The sequence below is a fragment of the Aplysia californica genome, unplaced genomic scaffold (genome assembly GCF_000002075.1).
Source record: "Aplysia californica isolate F4 #8 unplaced genomic scaffold, AplCal3.0 scaffold00143, whole genome shotgun sequence".
Taxonomy (NCBI): Eukaryota; Metazoa; Mollusca; class Gastropoda; order Aplysiida; family Aplysiidae; genus Aplysia; species Aplysia californica.
The window spans coordinates 928,295-947,369 of record NW_004797413.1 but is presented as its reverse complement, the minus strand read 5'-3'; the positions used below and the strand labels follow the sequence as shown (position 1 = coordinate 947,369).

Sequence of the window (19,075 nt, the reverse complement as noted above, 5' to 3'; positions counted from 1 at the left end):
AACTTTAGTTTTTTGTATTAGATTAAGCTCGAATGTTACTTTACTGTGTCAAAAAATGATTACAATAGGGTAATTCTGAGAGTTGTGGTGATTTATTGAAATACCCCCCAAAACGCCAGTCTTCAACGCTTGTGACTGGTGAAAGGGCCCAGTCGCAAGTGAGTTAAGACTTTCTAAGGCCTTGAGAAGCCAGCTCAATTTTCAAGACTTTTTCAAGACATCAAGACCTCCCTACGGATCTTGGAGTAGCCTTGTGCACCTTACCTATAAGTCCATTTTTTCTCAAAACAAGGAACGTGAACATAGTATCACCTCAAGCTCTCAGCTGATCATATGAGAAACAGAGAGTTGACAAGTAGAAGAAGAAACAAGCCGCACCAGCAGTGACGGGGGAAGAACAAAGCTACTTACGATCAATATGGCCACAAAACAGGCAAGGGTTGTGTTCCAGTCTCCGTTGGACGAAGCTTTGCCGACCAACACGCCGTAGAAAATAAAATCCCCAAGTCCCAGTTTAACACCACCTGAAAACGGAATAATAATAATAATAATAATAATAATAATAACAGATGGCATATGTATGGCGCAAATTCCCGCTCAACAGCAAGTTCTGTGGGCTTTATAATCTATATTATTACTCCGGCACACCTGATAGCATTCTGAAACAATGTCATAGTCCTGGTAAGCACAGTGCATACAGTTAATCCATATTTAAAGGGATAGCTAGTATAGTAAAGAGAGAAAAGTAAAGGAAATTATAGCAAGCAGCTTGGTAACGATCACAAACGCCACAACTCGCCGCAGACAGCAGCGTCTTCCCCGTAAAATGATTATTTGATATAAAAACAACAAGCTCACATGGCCAACACAGTTCAGCATTACTGATAGTGCAGCCAATATCGCATATATGTAGAGACACATATTAAAAAATGTGTTCACTGCACACGTATGCTTTTTTTTTTAGCAGAGGCGTTACAGCGCTCGCGACTGCATAAGGTCATATCAGCGCCAGAAGATTAGAGGTGTTACAAGAGAGTAACAAACATAAAAAATAAGAAGGGGGGAGATAAGGACGATAGATGTTTGATAGGAAAGAAGAAGCAAACCACACCAGAGCACCCATCAACCACCCACACAGGTATGCTGACAAACAACAAACAAACACACAAGTATCGAAAGACGACGGGGTAGCCCTAAACAAGGGCATAATGCACAAAAACAAATACACATATACGGACATGTCAATAGAGAAGTGTTGTAGTTTTAGTTTCAGTAAGAGTTTTACGGCATTTGCAACACAATAAGGTCATATAAGCGCTGAAGATTAGAGGTATTACAAGAGAGTAAAAAACATAAAAAAGAAGGGGGAGAGATAAAGACGATAGTGTACAATCTTCTAAAACACAAAAACAAACATTCACTATTCACACAAATAAAAAGATATGTCAGTAAAGAAGCACAGAATCTTTTAAAACACAAAAGCAAACATTCCCACAAACAAAAAGACGAGTAAGCAGAAAAACACACAATCTTCTAAAACACAAAAACAAACACATGATACACACACACACAAAAAGACACGTATCAGTAGAGAAACTTACGATCTTCATCCGCCTCAGAGGAGGCCACGTCTGTTTCCGACTCGTTCCGCTGTCGGTTCTGCTGATCTGTCGCGGCTCTCTGCGCTCGTGGCCTGGGGGGGTTTCTGTTGACCACCACGGTGGTCTCAGCATCCACCGCCACTGTGTCAACCTTGGCACGCTGCTGCCGCGGGCTATCGGCTGGAAACAATCCCAGAAATATGAGAACATCAGTCTCGTTGATGAAAAAACAAACACTCTTATGAGGCATCACGTGGAAATGAAGCTTCTAAAAGCTCAAAATGTGGCAAGCTCTTCTCTGCCAGAATTGTTCTAATAGGCCATAACAGAAACCATAAATCATCTATGTGTCTTTCTCCTACCTTGAGACATATCTGTGTGTCTTTCTCCTAAAACATCTATGTGTCTTTCTCCTTCCACAAGACATATCTATGTGCCTCTCTCTTACCTTCAGAACTATCTATGTGTCTCTCTCTTACCTTGAGACCTATCTATGTGTCTTTCTCCTAAGACATCGAAGTGTCTTTCTCCTACCTTGAGACCTACCTATGTGTCTTTCTCTTACCTTGAGACATATCCCCTAACGCGGCAACCGCTGTGCGGGCAGAATTTGATTCGCTGCCACTGGATAAGCCTCGTGACCTTGATCCTCCGTTCTGAATGTGCTCCTGGAACCCTCCGTCGTCCTCGTCTGCACCACCCGACGCCTGGGCGCCATTCGCGCTTTCTTCAGCTGTTGAGTTACACAAAGAACACTAAACAGAGTTCTGTAAAGAGTCACACTTCCCAGGAAGTTGAGGTTGTTTCAGAATGCTCCCAGGTCTGCTGGGGTATTGGTACAGACTGTGAAGTGCATAGAGCTTGCTATTGAGCGGGGATTAGCACTATACAAATGCTATCTATCATTATTATTATGACTAGTTTTAGTAAGAGTTTTACACGGTACTTGCAACACAAATAGGTCATATAAGTGTTGAGGAATAGAGGTGTCACTTGAGAGTAACAAACAAGGACAAGTAGGAGAGGTATGGAAGATAGAGGTGTCACTTGAGAGTAACAAACAAGGACAAGTAGGAGAGGTATGGAAGATAGAGGTGTCACTTGAGAGTAACAAACAAGGACAAGTAGGAGAGGTATGGAAGATAGAGGTGTCACTTGAGAGTAACAAACAAGGACAAGTAGGAGAGGTATGGAAGATAGAGGTGTCACTTGAGAGTAACAAACAAGGACAAGTAGGAGAGGTATGGAAGATAGAGGTGTCACTTGAGAGTAACAAACAAGGACAAGTAGGAGAGGTATGGAAGATAGAGGTGTCACTTGAGAGTAACAAACAAGGACAAGTAGGAGAGGTATGGAAGATAGAGGTGTCACTTGAGAGTAACAAACAAGGACAAGTAGGAGAGGTATGGAAGATAGAGGTGTCACTTGAGAGTAACAAACAAGGACAAGTAGGAGAGGTATGGAAGATAGAGGTGTCACTTGAGAGTAACAAACAAGGACAAGTAGGAGAGGTTTGGAAGATAGAGGTGTCACTTGAGAGTAACAAACAAGGACAAGTAGGAGAGGTTTGGAAGATAGAGGTGTCACTTGAGAGTAACAAACAAGGACAAGTAGGAGAGGTATGGAAGATAGAGGTGTCACTTGAGAGTAACAAACAAGGACAAGTAGGAGAGGTATGGAAGATAGAGGTGTCACTTGAGAGTAACAAACAAGGACAAGTAGGAGAGGTTTGGAAGATAGAGGTGTCACTTGAGAGTAACAAACAAGGACAAGTAGGAGAGGTATGGAAGATAGAGGTGTCACTTGAGAGTAACAAACAAGGACAAGTAGGAGAGGTATGGAAGATAGAGGTTTGAAATAAAAGAAGTAAACCACAACAACAGAGCGCCCGCCACCTGCCCCGTCTACACGCAACTAACCCCCAACAGATGCTTGCGCTTAATTCACATCTGAGGAAAATGAACCCCCCCCCCAAAAAAATCCTTACTAATAATGTGAATACGGAGCGCGGTTCTGCCAAAAATGAAACCCATACTACTAGGTCACAAGCCCAAACGGGGGGGGGTACACAACACCTGTTCGTCATAACAAGTTTTTTTCCGAAACAATATTGACATTTTTCTATTCCCAGCAGCGTGCTTTCAGCTTACTTTTACTACATTAGCGTGGTATCATCATCATCATCATCATCATCGACTACACGATTCCCCTTTTTCTTGTTGGGTTTTTCTTGTTTCTTTTTTCCTTGAAATATAATAATTTGCACCACATCAATACATTTTTACGTAACCTACCCTTAGAATAGAAAACTATGTAGCAGACAACCATTAAAGTCATCTCATCTTCCTACACGATGCAAACAAGTTAAAAAAACAGTGCAGGTGAAAGAAAGAACAATCAAAATGAAAAACGGTGCTATGGCAAAATGTTTCTCTGCTGTGACAACATCATACAGGCCATTGCATCAAAACAAAACAAAACCAGTTAGGGAAGAAAAACCCCCCCCGCAAACAACTGCCACAGTACCCAGCCTATGTCTTCAAGTGCGTTCTCCATCAAAAATTTATTCTTAAATCAGAAAATTTTCTAATTGAGAAATCGTATTTATCCATAAAAAGTCAGTCCGACCGGCTCTAAAAGCCACCTGTCCAAGACAATCACCTGTACAAATGATCATTTCTGACCCCCCCCCCCGCTTTAAAAATATAAAATGACAACGAACAATCACCTAGCTCTGTCACTGTGAGATTCTTACATCTCCGTCCTCTAGGCAGACATACCAGCTAGAGCAGCTGCCACTTGAACTTGTTCTCCACTCGCAAATATTAGAGCCAAAACCCACAAAAGCAAAAACATTCAATGAAATTTACTGACAAATAAATTAAAAACAAAAGCAACCACAACCACCGAGAAAAAATTTGAAAATGAAAAATAAAAGAGGAAGAACAAGACCGCCTATCTGCCAGGAACGTAAGACATCTTAAGGTATTGGGAGGGTCCACCAATGTTAGAAAAATGTGAATACAGTCGAATGTACTCTTGAGACCACCTGTACAAGGCAATCACCTGAACAAGGCAATCACCTGTACAAGGCAATCACCTGTACAAGGCGCTGTACAAGGCAATCACCTGTACAAATGACTACTTCATGCCTTGTGGGTTTTTTATATTACAATAACCGTGTCCAAGGTAACTACCTGTCAAAGTCGACCACTTTTCTCTTTGACAATGGGAGATCATCTTGAACATATTCGACTGTACATTCAACACGAAGAAGTATGATTTTCCAAATTCCCCCCCCCCCCCCCCCAAAAAAAAATTAATTAAGATTATAAAACAAAATAAATATGCAAACAAAATATGTGAGGGGGGTAAGTCCAAAATTACCTTCTATAAGAGAAACAAATGATGATTCAAATGAAAAGTTGTCTGAAACTGTAGAGAGAAAAGACAATCAGACTCTCGAATGTTTTATAATCAGGCATACTTCTATGAGAAAAGAAAGGCTGTAGTCATAACCCCCCCCCCCCCCCCCCCAACAAAACCCCAAGGTCCAGGGAAAGTATTTAACCCTTTGGACTGCAGAACTATGTCAAAACAACCTGTGTTTTTGTTGTTGTTGCTGATATCTCAGCTATGACCAAGTTTTGAATAAAGAGAGTGCCATCCTTTGAAAGCTTATTGTTTTAGCTTTGAGATCACATCTATATATATATAGACTATTTGACGGGAAGCAAAGATTCTGTAACAAATAAACCAATGAGAAGTGAGCGTGTTCTTTTTTTTTGACACATCCTGCGAGACAGTCAGAGCTGACGTGTTGTTTCAGAGTTTTCAAGTTGTTTATATAGTCATGGCATGTTCAAAGAGGATATTGTCAATGGAAGAAGACATCTCTTCATTTCTCTTTTCGTTGATATGTACAGCAGAGTCCACTTAAACTGAAATCCACGGGATTGCTGGATTTTCTTCGGCGTAGCCTGGTTTTCAATTTAGAGAAGTTGCGCAAATAAAAAAATAATAAACATCGGAGGTTTTCTTTTCCTTCGGTTTACTGCTGTTTTCGGACTCATTATGTTTGGTTTAAGAGGAGTCCACTGTCGTTATACTTATCCACTTCCAATAATATGCAAGCAACCGTCAATTTTGGATGGTGACCTGCAACATCTTGAGTACAGTGGAATTTTTCTTAGCATGTGGGGTACATATATATCGTTAGCAGTCATGGGGTATAGAATTGGAAATCAACAAAAGGAATTAAACAAAACATCTGACACACAGAGGTCCCACTCAGAGCATTGACGAGGTAGCACAAGTCATGAACTCAGCACAAGTCAACCATGAAAGTAGACATGTTTCTTTCAGAGTAGCATGGACAAAAATTGTCTTGAAATTTAAAAACAAATAAAAAAATCAACAAACCTGTTGTAGTTTCTTGCTTCTTCTTCTTTTTGTTTTTCTTCTTGTTTGGATCACCATCAGCCATGGTTATAGTCCACACCATCGTAGCTGTAGAGCAAAGGAGAAAATAATTCAAATGTGTCATCACACATATAAAAAAAAGTTTCTTTACGGACAATAATAATCCTAAACAATTATCTATTTGCAAATTCAAAACTTTTCCTAGAGAAGTCAACAATCTATTATCGTTATTATTATTGTTATCTTAAAATATTTATGAAAAACTAACTCAATTTCTTCCTATGCTACAGCCATTTAGAAGTCATTCCAAAGTCAATGTAAGTTTTCCTGAAACAAAGCATGATGAAAACTCTGCATATCGCACGAATTGACCTTGCAGATAAATGTGAACATTGCAGAATACCTCACAAATCTGCTAATCTATTCTAATGACTGTTAGGATCAACTCAACAAAAAGTTCTATAGATCAGCTAACAAACGATACCTAGAGACTGCATTCTCAATAAAGAAAGCTATACACTCATATAAAGTTTATTTAAGGAAATTACAGTCCAGATTTACATTTGTTGAGATGGATTCCCTAGAAAACAATTCTCCTTCTCAAAATCTTGACAAATATATTATGAGAGCTCTAAACCTACATCAACATGACACGTTAGTGCCAAACTTATGCAGTGAGTATGGACAAAAGAATTACTGTACACCGGGTTATTTTTACGCCCAACTTGAATCCGTGATTTTTAAAGAAATTCTCAAATTCCAGTAATTCGTGAAATGATAAAAGAGGCACTGCTTCACTGGCAGAAAGAAAAAAAAAAGAAAAAAAAAAAGAGCATGGAAAAAAACCCCCAGGTGTACAGTAACTTCTTTCTCAGTGACACAGTGCAACATGTGCCCTTACAAGAATAGATGAGGGCTGGGAAGATGGGCTCGTTCCTGTTCTGAGCTGTCTCTACCAGCATGCGAAGGGGGCCCTTTGGACACAGCACGGCGACCAAATCTGAAACACATAAAAAAAACAAAGGGATTGAGAGAAAAAGTTAGCACTAAAAAACACTGAAGCAAAACCAAGGGTAGTGCAATCAGTGGTATTGGAACATTACAATCTGACCTGATTTACGACAAATTTCAGCCCTAAGTTTGCTCCTAAAAGAATTTGCTTTTATGGCCGTCTTTGACAAGTACATATAGACCTAAAAAACAAACACTTATTTACAAGGGAAATAACTGTGTAATAACTTCACAATGCATGGTAACACAGAAAGTGATTCAAACTTAATCCTCAAACTGAGCTTTGGCTGATAATCAGTAGAATACCCCTATCTGTAAATCGGTGGGTACACTCAACAAAGTAATTTAAGCATTTCATCCGAGTACAAATTTGGTGTGAATAAGCATTGCTAAAAAGAAGACAAGGAACTACCAGTTCAAGCCTTTTGAGCTTTGACTTTATTAGAGTTATTCTTTCCTCTAATGCAACATGACACAGACTTTATCCCGTCCTATGACATAGAGTTCATCCTATCCGTTGACAAAGAGTTTATACTACAACATGAAATAAAGATTATCCTATACTCTGATGTTCAGTTTTTCCTATCCTTTGATATAGAGTTTATCCTATCCCTTGATAAAGAGTTTATCTTATCTGTTCATAAAGAGTTTATCCTATCATGTGACGTAACGTTGATCCTATTCATTGGTAAAGAATTTATCCTATTCTGTGACAGAGAGTTTATCCTGTCCTCTGACAGAGAATGCTCCAACATATAGGGAGATTAGCCTGTAAAGTGACACAAAAGTTTATCCTATCCTCTGATATAAAGAAGACAGCAGTCTTTGGTCCTCACCCCACACCACCATGACGCCCAGCACGGCCCATGTCGTCCAGTCCGGCAGAAACTTGATGAACATGAGGGCCACCAGCGCGCTGATGCTGATGAGGTACGCCTGCTGCAGGAGTAGCGGCCCCTTCCAGTGGATGCAGAACAGGCCCCCCACGCCAAAGTTCCACATGATGATAGCCACTGTGATATAGTCCATCGGGACGTTGTAGGCACGTAGAATTTGTCTGCAAATAAAAAAGGGCATGAAAGTTCACAGGGTTGGGGTTGTTTTTTTCCCCATCGTCTTCAAGTGCCAGATCTGTAACAGACATCGGTTATAATGGTTCGCCATTCATTCCTTTGCTCAGATGCTTTTAGAAAAGCCACGTTATCCTGATCTTTCCCTGACACCCGTAAGTTTTATTTACTTCACTTAAAACTGAACCTTTATCATGCAATAGCACAGAAGAGCATCCACATGCAATTACATCCGAAGAGAGGGTTACCAAATGCAAATTTTGTTTCTTTTGGGGTTTTTTTTTTGTGTAAAGAGAAGCATGGAGACGCAATAACTGTCATTTTGTGCAGGGAAAAAACAAAAGGGACAGACAGAGACAACAGAGGGGGAAAAAAATTAGGATCTGTCAGTGGTCTCTTCCAGCCACCTGCTAAATTAAAGGGTTAATGAATGATTTCTAGAGAGAATTGAATAAAATAACTTGAAGCCACAGACAATATTTCAAAACATATTGAATCCCTTGACAGTTCAAGGACAAAAAGAAAAAGAGAAAAGGAAAAGTGATGAGAGACAAAGATCTTTGTGAAACAATTTTATCAAATGACATAAAATTACTTTTGTCCTCAAAATTTCAAGGTCTTAAAAAGAACCACTTCCAAATTAACCAAAATTGTCCTCTGAAGCAATGGTGGATGATCGAAGAAAAATGAGACGGCCTGCATGAACTTATAGCCAATAGCAATACAAATTATATATCTCTTGGAAGAGTAGGACTTATCAAATGCATTTTTTTTTTACAGATACAGTCCAACGGCCACCAGTATAAGTCAAACACCTACAAATCAAACAGTCACTTCCCATTTCCCAACTTACATTTTTTTTTACAACATAATGACACTGTGTAAGATGGCCACCTGTCTAAGACAGCCACTTAGCTCTTTGAAAACGGGTGCCATCAGAAACAATTTAAAAAAAGTTTTAGTGGAGGTTTTACAGCATAAGTTCATATGAGCGCCAGGAGATTAGAGGTGTTACAAGAGAGTAACAAACATAAAAAAAGGAGAAGGGGAGATAAGGACGATAGATGTTTGAAAGGAAAGAAGAAAAGAAAAAGCAAACCACATCAGAGCACCCGCCAACCACCCACATTTTGACTGCTACCAAGATTTTCCTCATGTTGAAAGGACATTTCCTGTTACAATCACTTAACTAAACAGCAACTCGTATTCGTATCCGTGCATACTCACTCAAGATATATGTAGGAAAAGAAAAACAGCAGCATCACTGAAGACATCACGAGCCACCCATTGATGATCTGAGGAAACCAACAAAACAAAGCATATTTATAAATAATAATAATAATAAAAATAAATTACACTTTTGTTTGTCCCAGAAGGGCACTTTGTTTTACAATGGCAAACATACATACATAAATACATAAATATAAACACGTACATACATAAATACACACATGTGTAAATACATACATAAATACACACTATTACACAAATACAGAACAGTTTACAAACAATGCCACTGTCGGTCGCCACTGTGCAGCGCCCTGTATTATTAGATTTTGTAAGAGTTTTGCGGCACTTGCAACACAATAAGGTCATATACGTGTCGAAGAAGAGATGTGTTACAAGAGAGTAACAAACACAAAAAAGAAGGAGGAGAGAAAAAGGACGATAGATGTTTGATTGGAAAGAAGGAGCAAACCATACCAAAGCACCCGCCAACCACCCACAAACATATTCATATACAAGGGGGCCACCAAAATATTCAGAGTATGCAAATATTGAAAATACTAGTCAGAGAAGATAGACCTCATAAATGCCTTCAATACGGTACAAATTAATTTCAAATGTTACTGCAAAGGACTATATAATAAAAAAAAGAATAAAAAGTAAAAAGTTTAAACCTACACTTTACTTCCAATGAATTGTTAAGGTCTATTAATACACCTATTCCACTACAAAATTGGAATTTAAAAACTCATATTCAGTAGAACTGTTGTGAACATTCTCCACCTCAAAGGGATAAAAAAACAACAACCCATAATAAACAACGGTACTAAGCTCAGTGGCTTTTAAATCCAAATTTACGATAAACCAGGCCACGCCTATCTATGGAGTTGCCATACCTGATAAGATAAGATACCTCTTTATTGTCCAGACCCTCGCACATTGGTTTGGTGTTTCACCACGTACACACATGCACACACACACAAACACGAAATATGCTTTTTCTTAAGTCAACAAGTTCTTTGGAGTTTTTTACATTTAAAAGCAGTTTATACCTGTGAACTAAATAAGATCAGCACTTGCAACAGAGTGAGATCACATAAGTGCCACAGATGAAAGATTAGATCTGTTACTAGAGAGTAACATACAAAGAAAAGAAGGAGGAGAGAGATAAGGAAAACAGATGTTTCATAGGAAAAAAAAAAAGAACTATTGTAGCACTCATACTTGTAGAGGGGCAGGAGAACGAAAAACAATTTGCTGTTTCTATTTATAGTTTGTTCCTGACCTTGTAGCACTCGTACTTGTAGAGGAGCAGGAGAACGATGGTCATGACGATGATAGCGCCCAGCAGGATGAGGGCGTTGGCCATAGACTGCCACAGCTTGGTCCCGGTGTCTTCCGTCTTGTCGTGGAACGGGGTGTACAGGCTGCGGAAATACAGTATACACACACATAACCCAACAGAAAGCCATAGACTGCCACAGCTTGGTCGCGGGGAAATACAGTATACATACACATAACCCAACTTGTGTACAGACTGGGGAAATACAGTATACACATATATAACCCAACATAAAGCCATAGACTGCCACAGCTTGGTCGCGGGGAAATACAGTATACACATACATAACCCAACTTGTGTACACGCCGGGGAAATACAGTATACACATACATAACCCAACATAAAGTCATGAAACAGAGGTACAACAGTGGAACAGACTGCGGAAATACACACACATAACCCAACACGTGTGTACAGGCTGCGGAAATACACACACATAACCTAACACTTGTACAGACTGCGGAAATGCTCACACATAAGCCAACTTGTGTACAGGCTGCGGAAATACACACACATAACCTAACACTAGTACAGGCTGGAGAAATACAGTATACACACACATAACCCAACTTGTGTACAGACAGCGAAAATACACACACATTACCTAACACTTGTCATGGAATGGGGTGTACAGACTGCGGAAATACAGTATACACACACATAACCCAACACTTGTACAGACTGGGGAAATACAGTATACACATACATAACCCAACTCTTTGTACAGACTGGGGAAATACAGTATACACACACATAACCAAACACTTGTACAGGCTGGGGAAATACACACACATAACCCAACACTTGTACAGACTGGGGAAATACACACACATAACCCAACACTTGTACAGACTGGGGAAATACACACACATAACCCAACACTTGTACAGACTGGGGAAATACAGTATACACACAAATAACCCAACACTTGTACAGACTGGGGAAATACAGTATACACACAAATAACCCAACACTTGTACATGCTGGGGAAATACACACACATAACCCAACTCTTGTCCCAAAAGTTTTTTTTTAGCTTGCACACATGGAGAAGACACACATACACAGCCCAACTCTTAATATGGAAAAGAATGTACTGACAGGAAATATACACCACAATAACCCAACTTTGTTGTGGTATGGAATGTACAGACAAGAAATACACACGCATAACCCAACTATTATCAAGTTAAAAGACAAGATAACTAAAGTATGGAAGAAAAAAAACAAAAACAGATAGCGACTTCTGCAGCAGAGAAGGAAAAAAGAAAAAAAAAGGGCCAGAGCTAGCGCGGCGTGAACAACTTACAAATAGGTTCCCTTCGTGGTGTAGTACGTGATGGAACTGATGGTCGCGACCACCACCACCATACACAGCGTGACGGGGACAAACAGCATGATGACGTGCTTGGCCCCGTACAGAAGCGTCTCTTCCCCGTCGTCCTCCTCTTCCTGCTGCCCCGACACCGCCTCTCCGCTCCCTCTCCCCGCCTCCTGCCTCGCAGCAGCAGCTGGCTGGGCACCGCCACCACGGGTGGCCGCCGCTCCATCACCGTCAGATCTATTTTGAGACCCTTCGCCGCGCCGCGTTCTCTGACTTTGCGGCTGCTGGTTTGTTGTGCTGTTGGTCGAGGGGGTCACCACTGATGTCTGAAGCAGGGGGATGAAAGAGGGAGGGGGGAGAATTACTTGTTAAAATACAAATACAAACTTTGACCCCCCCACCTTAGTTTAAAAAAAAGTTTTTTAAGTTTCACAGAACTTATAAAAAAATAGGTCTTATAAAACTGCAGAGACTCTCATCAGCACGAATACCCATCTTTAAAAAGCATCTTCAAAAACTGCGGTCTGACAGCGGAACGATAAAACCCTCTTGATTTGAGAAAAAAAAGCACGTTATTATACATACAAAAATCAGCTTCATTGGGTGTTGAATAACCTACAGTTCACTACCCTTGAGTTCTCGTATGTGGAACAAACAAACAAAAAAAGAGAAAGAAAAGATTCTTATAAGATTAGCTCTTTGGTTTTGAGTCGAAATGTATACCAAAAAAGTGAAAAGGGAGAATGAATAGGAAGAGTAGAGTAAAAGGAAACAATTTAAAAGAAGGGACTGCCAGTTGTGAGAACAGAACATAATGGGAAAAATAGTAGTGTAATCAAACAATTCTAAATAAAAAATACTAGATCAAAAAGTAAATGAAACAGTCAACGTGAAGGATAAGCAGACACTGAGCTGAGATGCAACACACACACACGCATGCGTACACCCACCCACAGAAACACACACACGAACAAACAACCCACCCCCCCCCCCCCCCACCAACACACGCACGAACACACACACAGCCTGCTGTACCTCTGGCACCGTCGTGGCCTCATCGTCCGCGGCAGAGTAGCGGCGGACCGGAGAGAAGTTCCCACTCTCCCCCGCCCACTCCCCGCCTGTCAGGTTACTCATTAGTCCGGTCCTCTCCGTGGGAGAGCTGTCCACACCTACAGAAGTCGTTGAGCTCCGTTGGGGATTCATGCAGTCAATATCCCACTAAGGCTGCACAAAAGGGGACAAGAAAAAAGAACGTGAACGATCATTTACTCTCTCTCTCTTCTGGCGCTGTGGCGTAATAATCGGTCAGCGATGCCAACAGCACACAGGAACAAAACACTTGCTCAATGATTTGTAACCTATAGGGCCATCTAAAATCCCATTAAGTCTAAAATGCCATTGTTATTTTACAAAAGTGAGCTTTTTTTTCTATTTCCAAATCCCTGAGGATTTTATCCCAAAATCTTTTCCAAATTTTCGAAAACTAAAACAAAGGGAGTATATTACAGCTGAAAATTAGTAAAAGTCATTTTGAGAAAACAGATACCATAGAAAAAGTTTGGAAACACTATCATCTTTCAAAACAAAGGTGTCAAAAGTGTATGTTTGAATTGAATTTGGGCTTAACTTCAACGTTTCACACAGAAAAAATGTCCAAGGCAAGTTAGTGATTGCAAGACAAACTAGGTTGCACTCAATCTTAACCCACTCAGCTATTTAGGGTGCTCCAGCACATAGTTATTGCCAGCAGGAAGTTAGTGTCAGCCTTAGACATTGTGTACAAGTTTTTTAAAAGGCCACATTTACTCTGTGTGAGTGCTCAAAGCAGCAAAGTTATTAACCCCTTCACTACATGTGATGTGTGGCATAAATAGAGTCAACAAGTGACCTTCTTATATGATGTATGAATTATGGCATCAAATCAGCTGATTCTAACTCAGGACTTTATAATTTATATACAACAAATGTATGGCATTTATAATTCAATTTCAATTGTTGATCAGGGATATTGTCTGCAACTGAAATAGAAACATCATATTTGAAATCTATGATCTTGATGAGACTGGATCTCTTTTGTTTCAAGGGGGTTTTAGTTCTAATCTAGCCTAGTCCTTCCAGGCGCAAAAAGCTACCATTGCCCCACAAAACCTGGATTATATAATAAATGTATTCCGAGTAATTTGAAAACTTTCACACAAGAAAAGAAAGGATTATATTGGGCTGCTGGAGACAATCAATAACAAAATAAAGGTGAAATTATTGATGTTAGCTGAAAAAAATTGGTCAGTTTTATGTCAATTCAATTTCATTTTGCTTACTTTTCTAGGCTTTGACCATGATGTTAAATTTCAAGGTTTGGAATTTTTTGCATTGTTTTATAAAAGTCATACAATCTATCAAGTTGGCTTGTTTTTCTTTCCATATGATTATATAATATCTGTTGTACTGGTATATTTCTTTATAACTGAACTTGTGATTTGCCAACTTGTACAGTCACCCCTTAAAGCCTTTTATCCTCGGTTGTCAAAACATTCCTGTTCAGTCTACTTTAAGTTGCATTGCCAAAGCCAAAGTTGAGTGTTGAGACAGAAAAAAGGGTACACATCACTGAATATCAGCAGCAATGCAACACACCTATGCTGATAATCAGGGAAAATATTAATATTAACTGTTTAGGCTAATCTATGATTTAAACTATCACTATCATAACTGAGGGCATATATTATATCGAAGTGGCTAGCCGTACTTAAGTACGGCTAGACTGAGAGTCTAGCCGTACTTAAGTACGGCTAGACTGCAAGTCTAGCCGTACTTAGATCTAGGTTTGGCCCTATCGACTCAAGCCTGTTAAGTACACAGGTCTCATTAGATCTAGATCTAGTAATTATTCAGGTTCAAATACATGCAAGTCAGTAAGGCACCTTTTTGTTTTGTCTGAAATACAAATACTTTAGACATTGCAAACTAAAAATTTCATTTACAATTTAGCCATCAATATTAAGTACGGCTAGCCTGACAGTCTAGCCGTCCTTAAGTACGGCTAGCCTGGCTGTCTACCCGTACTTAAGTACGGCTAGACTGCCAGTCTAGCCGTACTTATCTTAGGCCCTATTAACATTAGAAAACAGGAGGTTTAAAATACATGCACTGTCATTTAGGCACCTGGTTTCGTCTCAAATACAAATACTTTAGGTACTGCACACTAAAAAAGTATATTTACAATTCAGTAGGCCTATTTTTTGTTAAATGGTCAGTCTAGCCATCATATTAAGAATAAGTACGGCTAGACTGAGAGTCTAGCCGTACTTAAGTGTACGGCTAGACTGCCAGTCTAGCCGTCATTAAGTACGGCTAGCCTCTTCCATATTATATTTAAAACAATTCACTACACAGAACTCCCATTCACTCAGTCATTAAGTCTACGTGTTGTAAAAAGCTAACACTTTCAGTTTAGTGGGAACGACTTCCGTAATGAGCAACCACCCCAACAAACACAATAAAGAAGAGACCTAACCCTAATTCTCTATTGCACTGTCTCATACTCATAGTGGTCGAATGTTACGAAAGTCCTCCCGTTTAGTGTCAATCATAGTCAATTCATTATTCATCCTTCCTGACTACCCTGATTCAAACAAAAGTCATTTCAATCAATCCGTTTAATCAAATAAATGAAAGCATCTAGATTCTATACTAGGGGCTAGGGGAATCATAATACAAACAGAGGCAACAAGAAGGTGGGGAACTGAGGACTGAGGAGAGAAGTGAGGAGGAAGTGAAAAATTCAGTAACAACAGTAGGCTTACACAGAGGCGTGATACACACAGAATGAACGTAGCATTTGTAAAGCATAAAATAAATCTAACCATAATGGCAAGTCTGACAACATGTGATAAGTAGGTAAGGCAAGAGATAGAGCCTTCGGTTGTTATTTAAACCAGTGAAGAAAAACCAGTTCGTTCGATAAATTATTGTGAATGTACAACAGTCAGTAATGTTACTGCACTTCCTCCCCTCACTGACTCACTTACAACTTACGTCAAATCACAACCGAAAAAACAATCTCAAAGTAACAACCCTGAGCCCCCAGTTTCGCTTGAGAAACAAACTACGTGTAGTTCCGCTCCATCAGAGAGTCGCATCCATATTACTCAGCTTGGGCCCAAAATACGATAAGGCCAGATCAATACAATCAATTACCTGTCATTGTTGCTGGGCTCGTGATTCTGCGATGATAACAAAAATAGATTGTGCGTACAAAGTAATGATAATAATTTTGCGAGTACTCTTAGCTTCTTCCGGAACGGAAGCAAATTTGGATGGGGGCGGGGCATAAAATTTAGCAAAACAAAAAATTCCCATTTTGAGGTGCCCACTGTGTGATACAGTTTTATATTAGATCTAGCCTAGATCTACTTGTTAATTTTATTCCGTTGAAAGGCCTTGGGCGAGTGTAAAAAATTGTGAATGAATTGGTTAAATTTCCATCAACTGATACAGGCTATTGCTTAATTAGGAAACTTCTTGTGAATGATACACGAAAAAGACTTATTAGACAGGACTAAGGACGTGTATGATGGCAAAGTCTGCTCTGCAAAAATATTGAAAAAAGGCTCTGACGCACTGAATGATGTATCTCTGTGGCTTGGTGGAGTGACAGCAGAGAACTTGCAAATCATTTGGTGACTGTATGTGAGTTGAGTGAGACGTCGTGTCGAACCGTCATGCACTAGATCTAGATTTCTAGATCTAATTCTAGATCTAGATCTAATCTAGATTCTAGATTCTAGATTCTAGATCTAGATCTAGATTCTAGATCTAGATCTATTGCTCGTGTAAAAAAATACTCTGAAATCTAAACAGCTAATATCTAGATCTAGATCTAGATCTAGAATCTAGATCTAGATCTAGTATAGTAGTATAGTATTCCATAGATCTAGATTCTATGTGCTACTTACTGACCTCTGATATAACTTATAAGTAAGGAGAACAAGACGGGAGAGTGTGTTTGACGTCAGGAGAGAAATTGAAGTACGAGAGCATGCCTTCTCGTGTGGAATGCACCAGTCTTGAGTCTGTTCAGAGTGATCCAGATTCAGAGATATATAATATAAGAAACCATGAAATGTAACTGACAAGAGGTAAACAAGTCTTGCACGTGTAAGTTGTAATATTGTAAGTGGAGCACAGTCAGTGAGAGTGTAAACAGCAGTTGCAGAAGTCGGGTAGATTTAATTACTGGTGGCAATAGTGGCAGTTATAGGCCTAGGCATTTTATTTACGAAGTGGCTAGCCGTACTTAAGTACGGCTAGACTGCCAGTCTAGCCATACTTAGATCTAGGTTTGGCCCAATCGACTCAAGCCTGTTAAGTACACAGGTCTCATTAGATCTAGATCTAGTAATTATTCAGGTTCAAATACATGCAAGTCAGTAAGGCACGTTTTGGTTTTGTCTGAAATACAAATACTTTAGGCATTGCAAACTAAAATTTTCATTTACAATTCAGCCATCAATATTAAGTACGGCTAGCCTGACAGTCTAGCCGTCCTTAAGTACGGCTAGCCTGGCTGTCTACCCGTACTTAAGTACGGCTAGACTGCCAGTCTAGCCGTACTTATCTTAGGCCCTATTTACATTAGAAAACAGGAGGTTTAAAATACATGCACTGTCATTAAGGAACCTGGTTTTGTCTCAAATACAAATACTTTAGGTACTGCACACTAAAAATGTATATTTACAATTCAGTAGGCCTATTTTTTGTAAATGGTCAGTCTAGCCATCATATTAAGAATAAGTACGGCTAGACTGTGAGTCTAGCCGTACTTAAGTACGGCTAGACTGCCAGTCTAGCCGTCATTAAGTACGGCTAGCCTCTTCCTTTTATTTAAGGCTATTGTTAGGGGACCGTACACCCCAATAGCATTTGGCGCTAGGGGACCGTACGCCCCTATAGCGTTTGGCGCTAGGGGACCGTATGTCCTCCCTGCGCTAAGGCGTGGTGTTACGGGACCGTACACAGATATGCATGCATCTGGACTTTGCAAAAATACTGGAGGAAAACGGCCAGTTTAACGAAGCTCCTGACGTAAGGAATTATTACTAGGAGAATGTTTAAATATCTGAATAAGATTGTGAGGTATCCAGTAGCTATGACGTAGGCCATGCGTAAAATGTGTGCGAGAAGCGGGAAGTGCTATGAACAATCACATTTTTCGCGTGATGGAGATTTATATGCCTAGTATTTTATATACATTTATGAAGAACATTTTTTTGATCGAGCCTCAATTGTTGAGGAAAAATATGATTCAGTTTTAAAAAATTTTAATACCAACTGCTGTGCAAAGTATGGGTGACTTTGCTCCCGTTAAAGAGATATTTGAGGAAAAGTTGCGCCACGAATTTTTGACCGCACTATAGTTACACTACACCTGCGCGCAAAAGTAGTCCAGTTATACTAACGTTGTTTTATTAAATTAATATGGACAGGCGTGTAATATTATATGTAATGCGCTTGCAAATAAACTTTAATTCGTCTGTGCTTAGTTCACGACCCGTCGTTCTGTCAAGTTTGCTTTGCTTTTTATCTACTTTTTCCAAGCTGTCTTCTTTTTCCTTTCTTTTCATGTTATTGTTATTGTTACTGAATGTGAGTTGATCTTGCGTCTTGCGCGCTATCAAGACTGAATGCGTGCTCAGGCGTGTTCTCTCATGCAAAAGTGAGTAATTTTCTGGCGTTTACGAGCGTCATTAAATGGGGCTTAGGGGCCTATTTATTTCAGGTCGCAAAGCTTTAAAATGTACTCATGTCTGCCCGCAGAATGCGCCTGAACACACACACTATTATCCTACTCATTTTTCTCCGAAACATTTCCTTTGTGTAAATCTATTTATCTCTCTCTTTTTCTCAAGCCCCCCCCCTCTCATCTCTCTCTCTCTCTCTCTCTTTAACACACAGACACACACACACACAAACACACATACTCACACTTTGTCTCCCTCTCTCTCTCTCCCGCTCCTTCTTACTTTCTTACTTTCTTTCTTTCTTTCTCACTTCCTTTCTGTCTGTTTTTCACACA

At 39.7% G+C, this 19,075-nt stretch overlaps 2 protein-coding genes across 4 annotated transcripts in view; one reads left to right on the top strand and one right to left on the bottom strand.

Moving 5' to 3' along the window:
• The window catches only part of LOC100533344 (presenilin 1-1), a gene marked incomplete at its 5' end in the record, with an annotated part of 17,036 nt that extends 3,812 nt beyond the window's left edge, over positions 1–13,224 (bottom strand). Inside the window, 10 exon segments of the mRNA NM_001204489.1 lie at positions 412–524; positions 1,602–1,781; positions 2,167–2,334; positions 6,024–6,110; positions 6,925–7,023; positions 7,871–8,091; positions 9,332–9,399; positions 10,617–10,758; positions 11,983–12,323; positions 13,033–13,224. Coding sequence (NP_001191418.1) covers positions 412–524; positions 1,602–1,781; positions 2,167–2,334; positions 6,024–6,110; positions 6,925–7,023; positions 7,871–8,091; positions 9,332–9,399; positions 10,617–10,758; positions 11,983–12,323; positions 13,033–13,203 — 1,590 coding nt within the window.
• Positions 13,225–16,350: 3,126 nt separating this feature from the next.
• LOC101856259 overlaps positions 16,351–19,075 on the top strand; it is an 11,568-nt gene continuing 8,843 nt past the window's right edge. Inside the window, exon 1 of one of the 3 annotated variants that reach the window (XM_035969395.1) lies at positions 16,351–16,685. The gene's annotated coding sequence lies outside the window, so the exon portion shown is untranslated. Of the gene's footprint in view, positions 16,690–16,923; positions 17,139–19,075 lie in introns of those variants that run through there. The other 2 variants (XM_005096964.3, XM_013081729.2) reach the window with 2 other exon arrangements.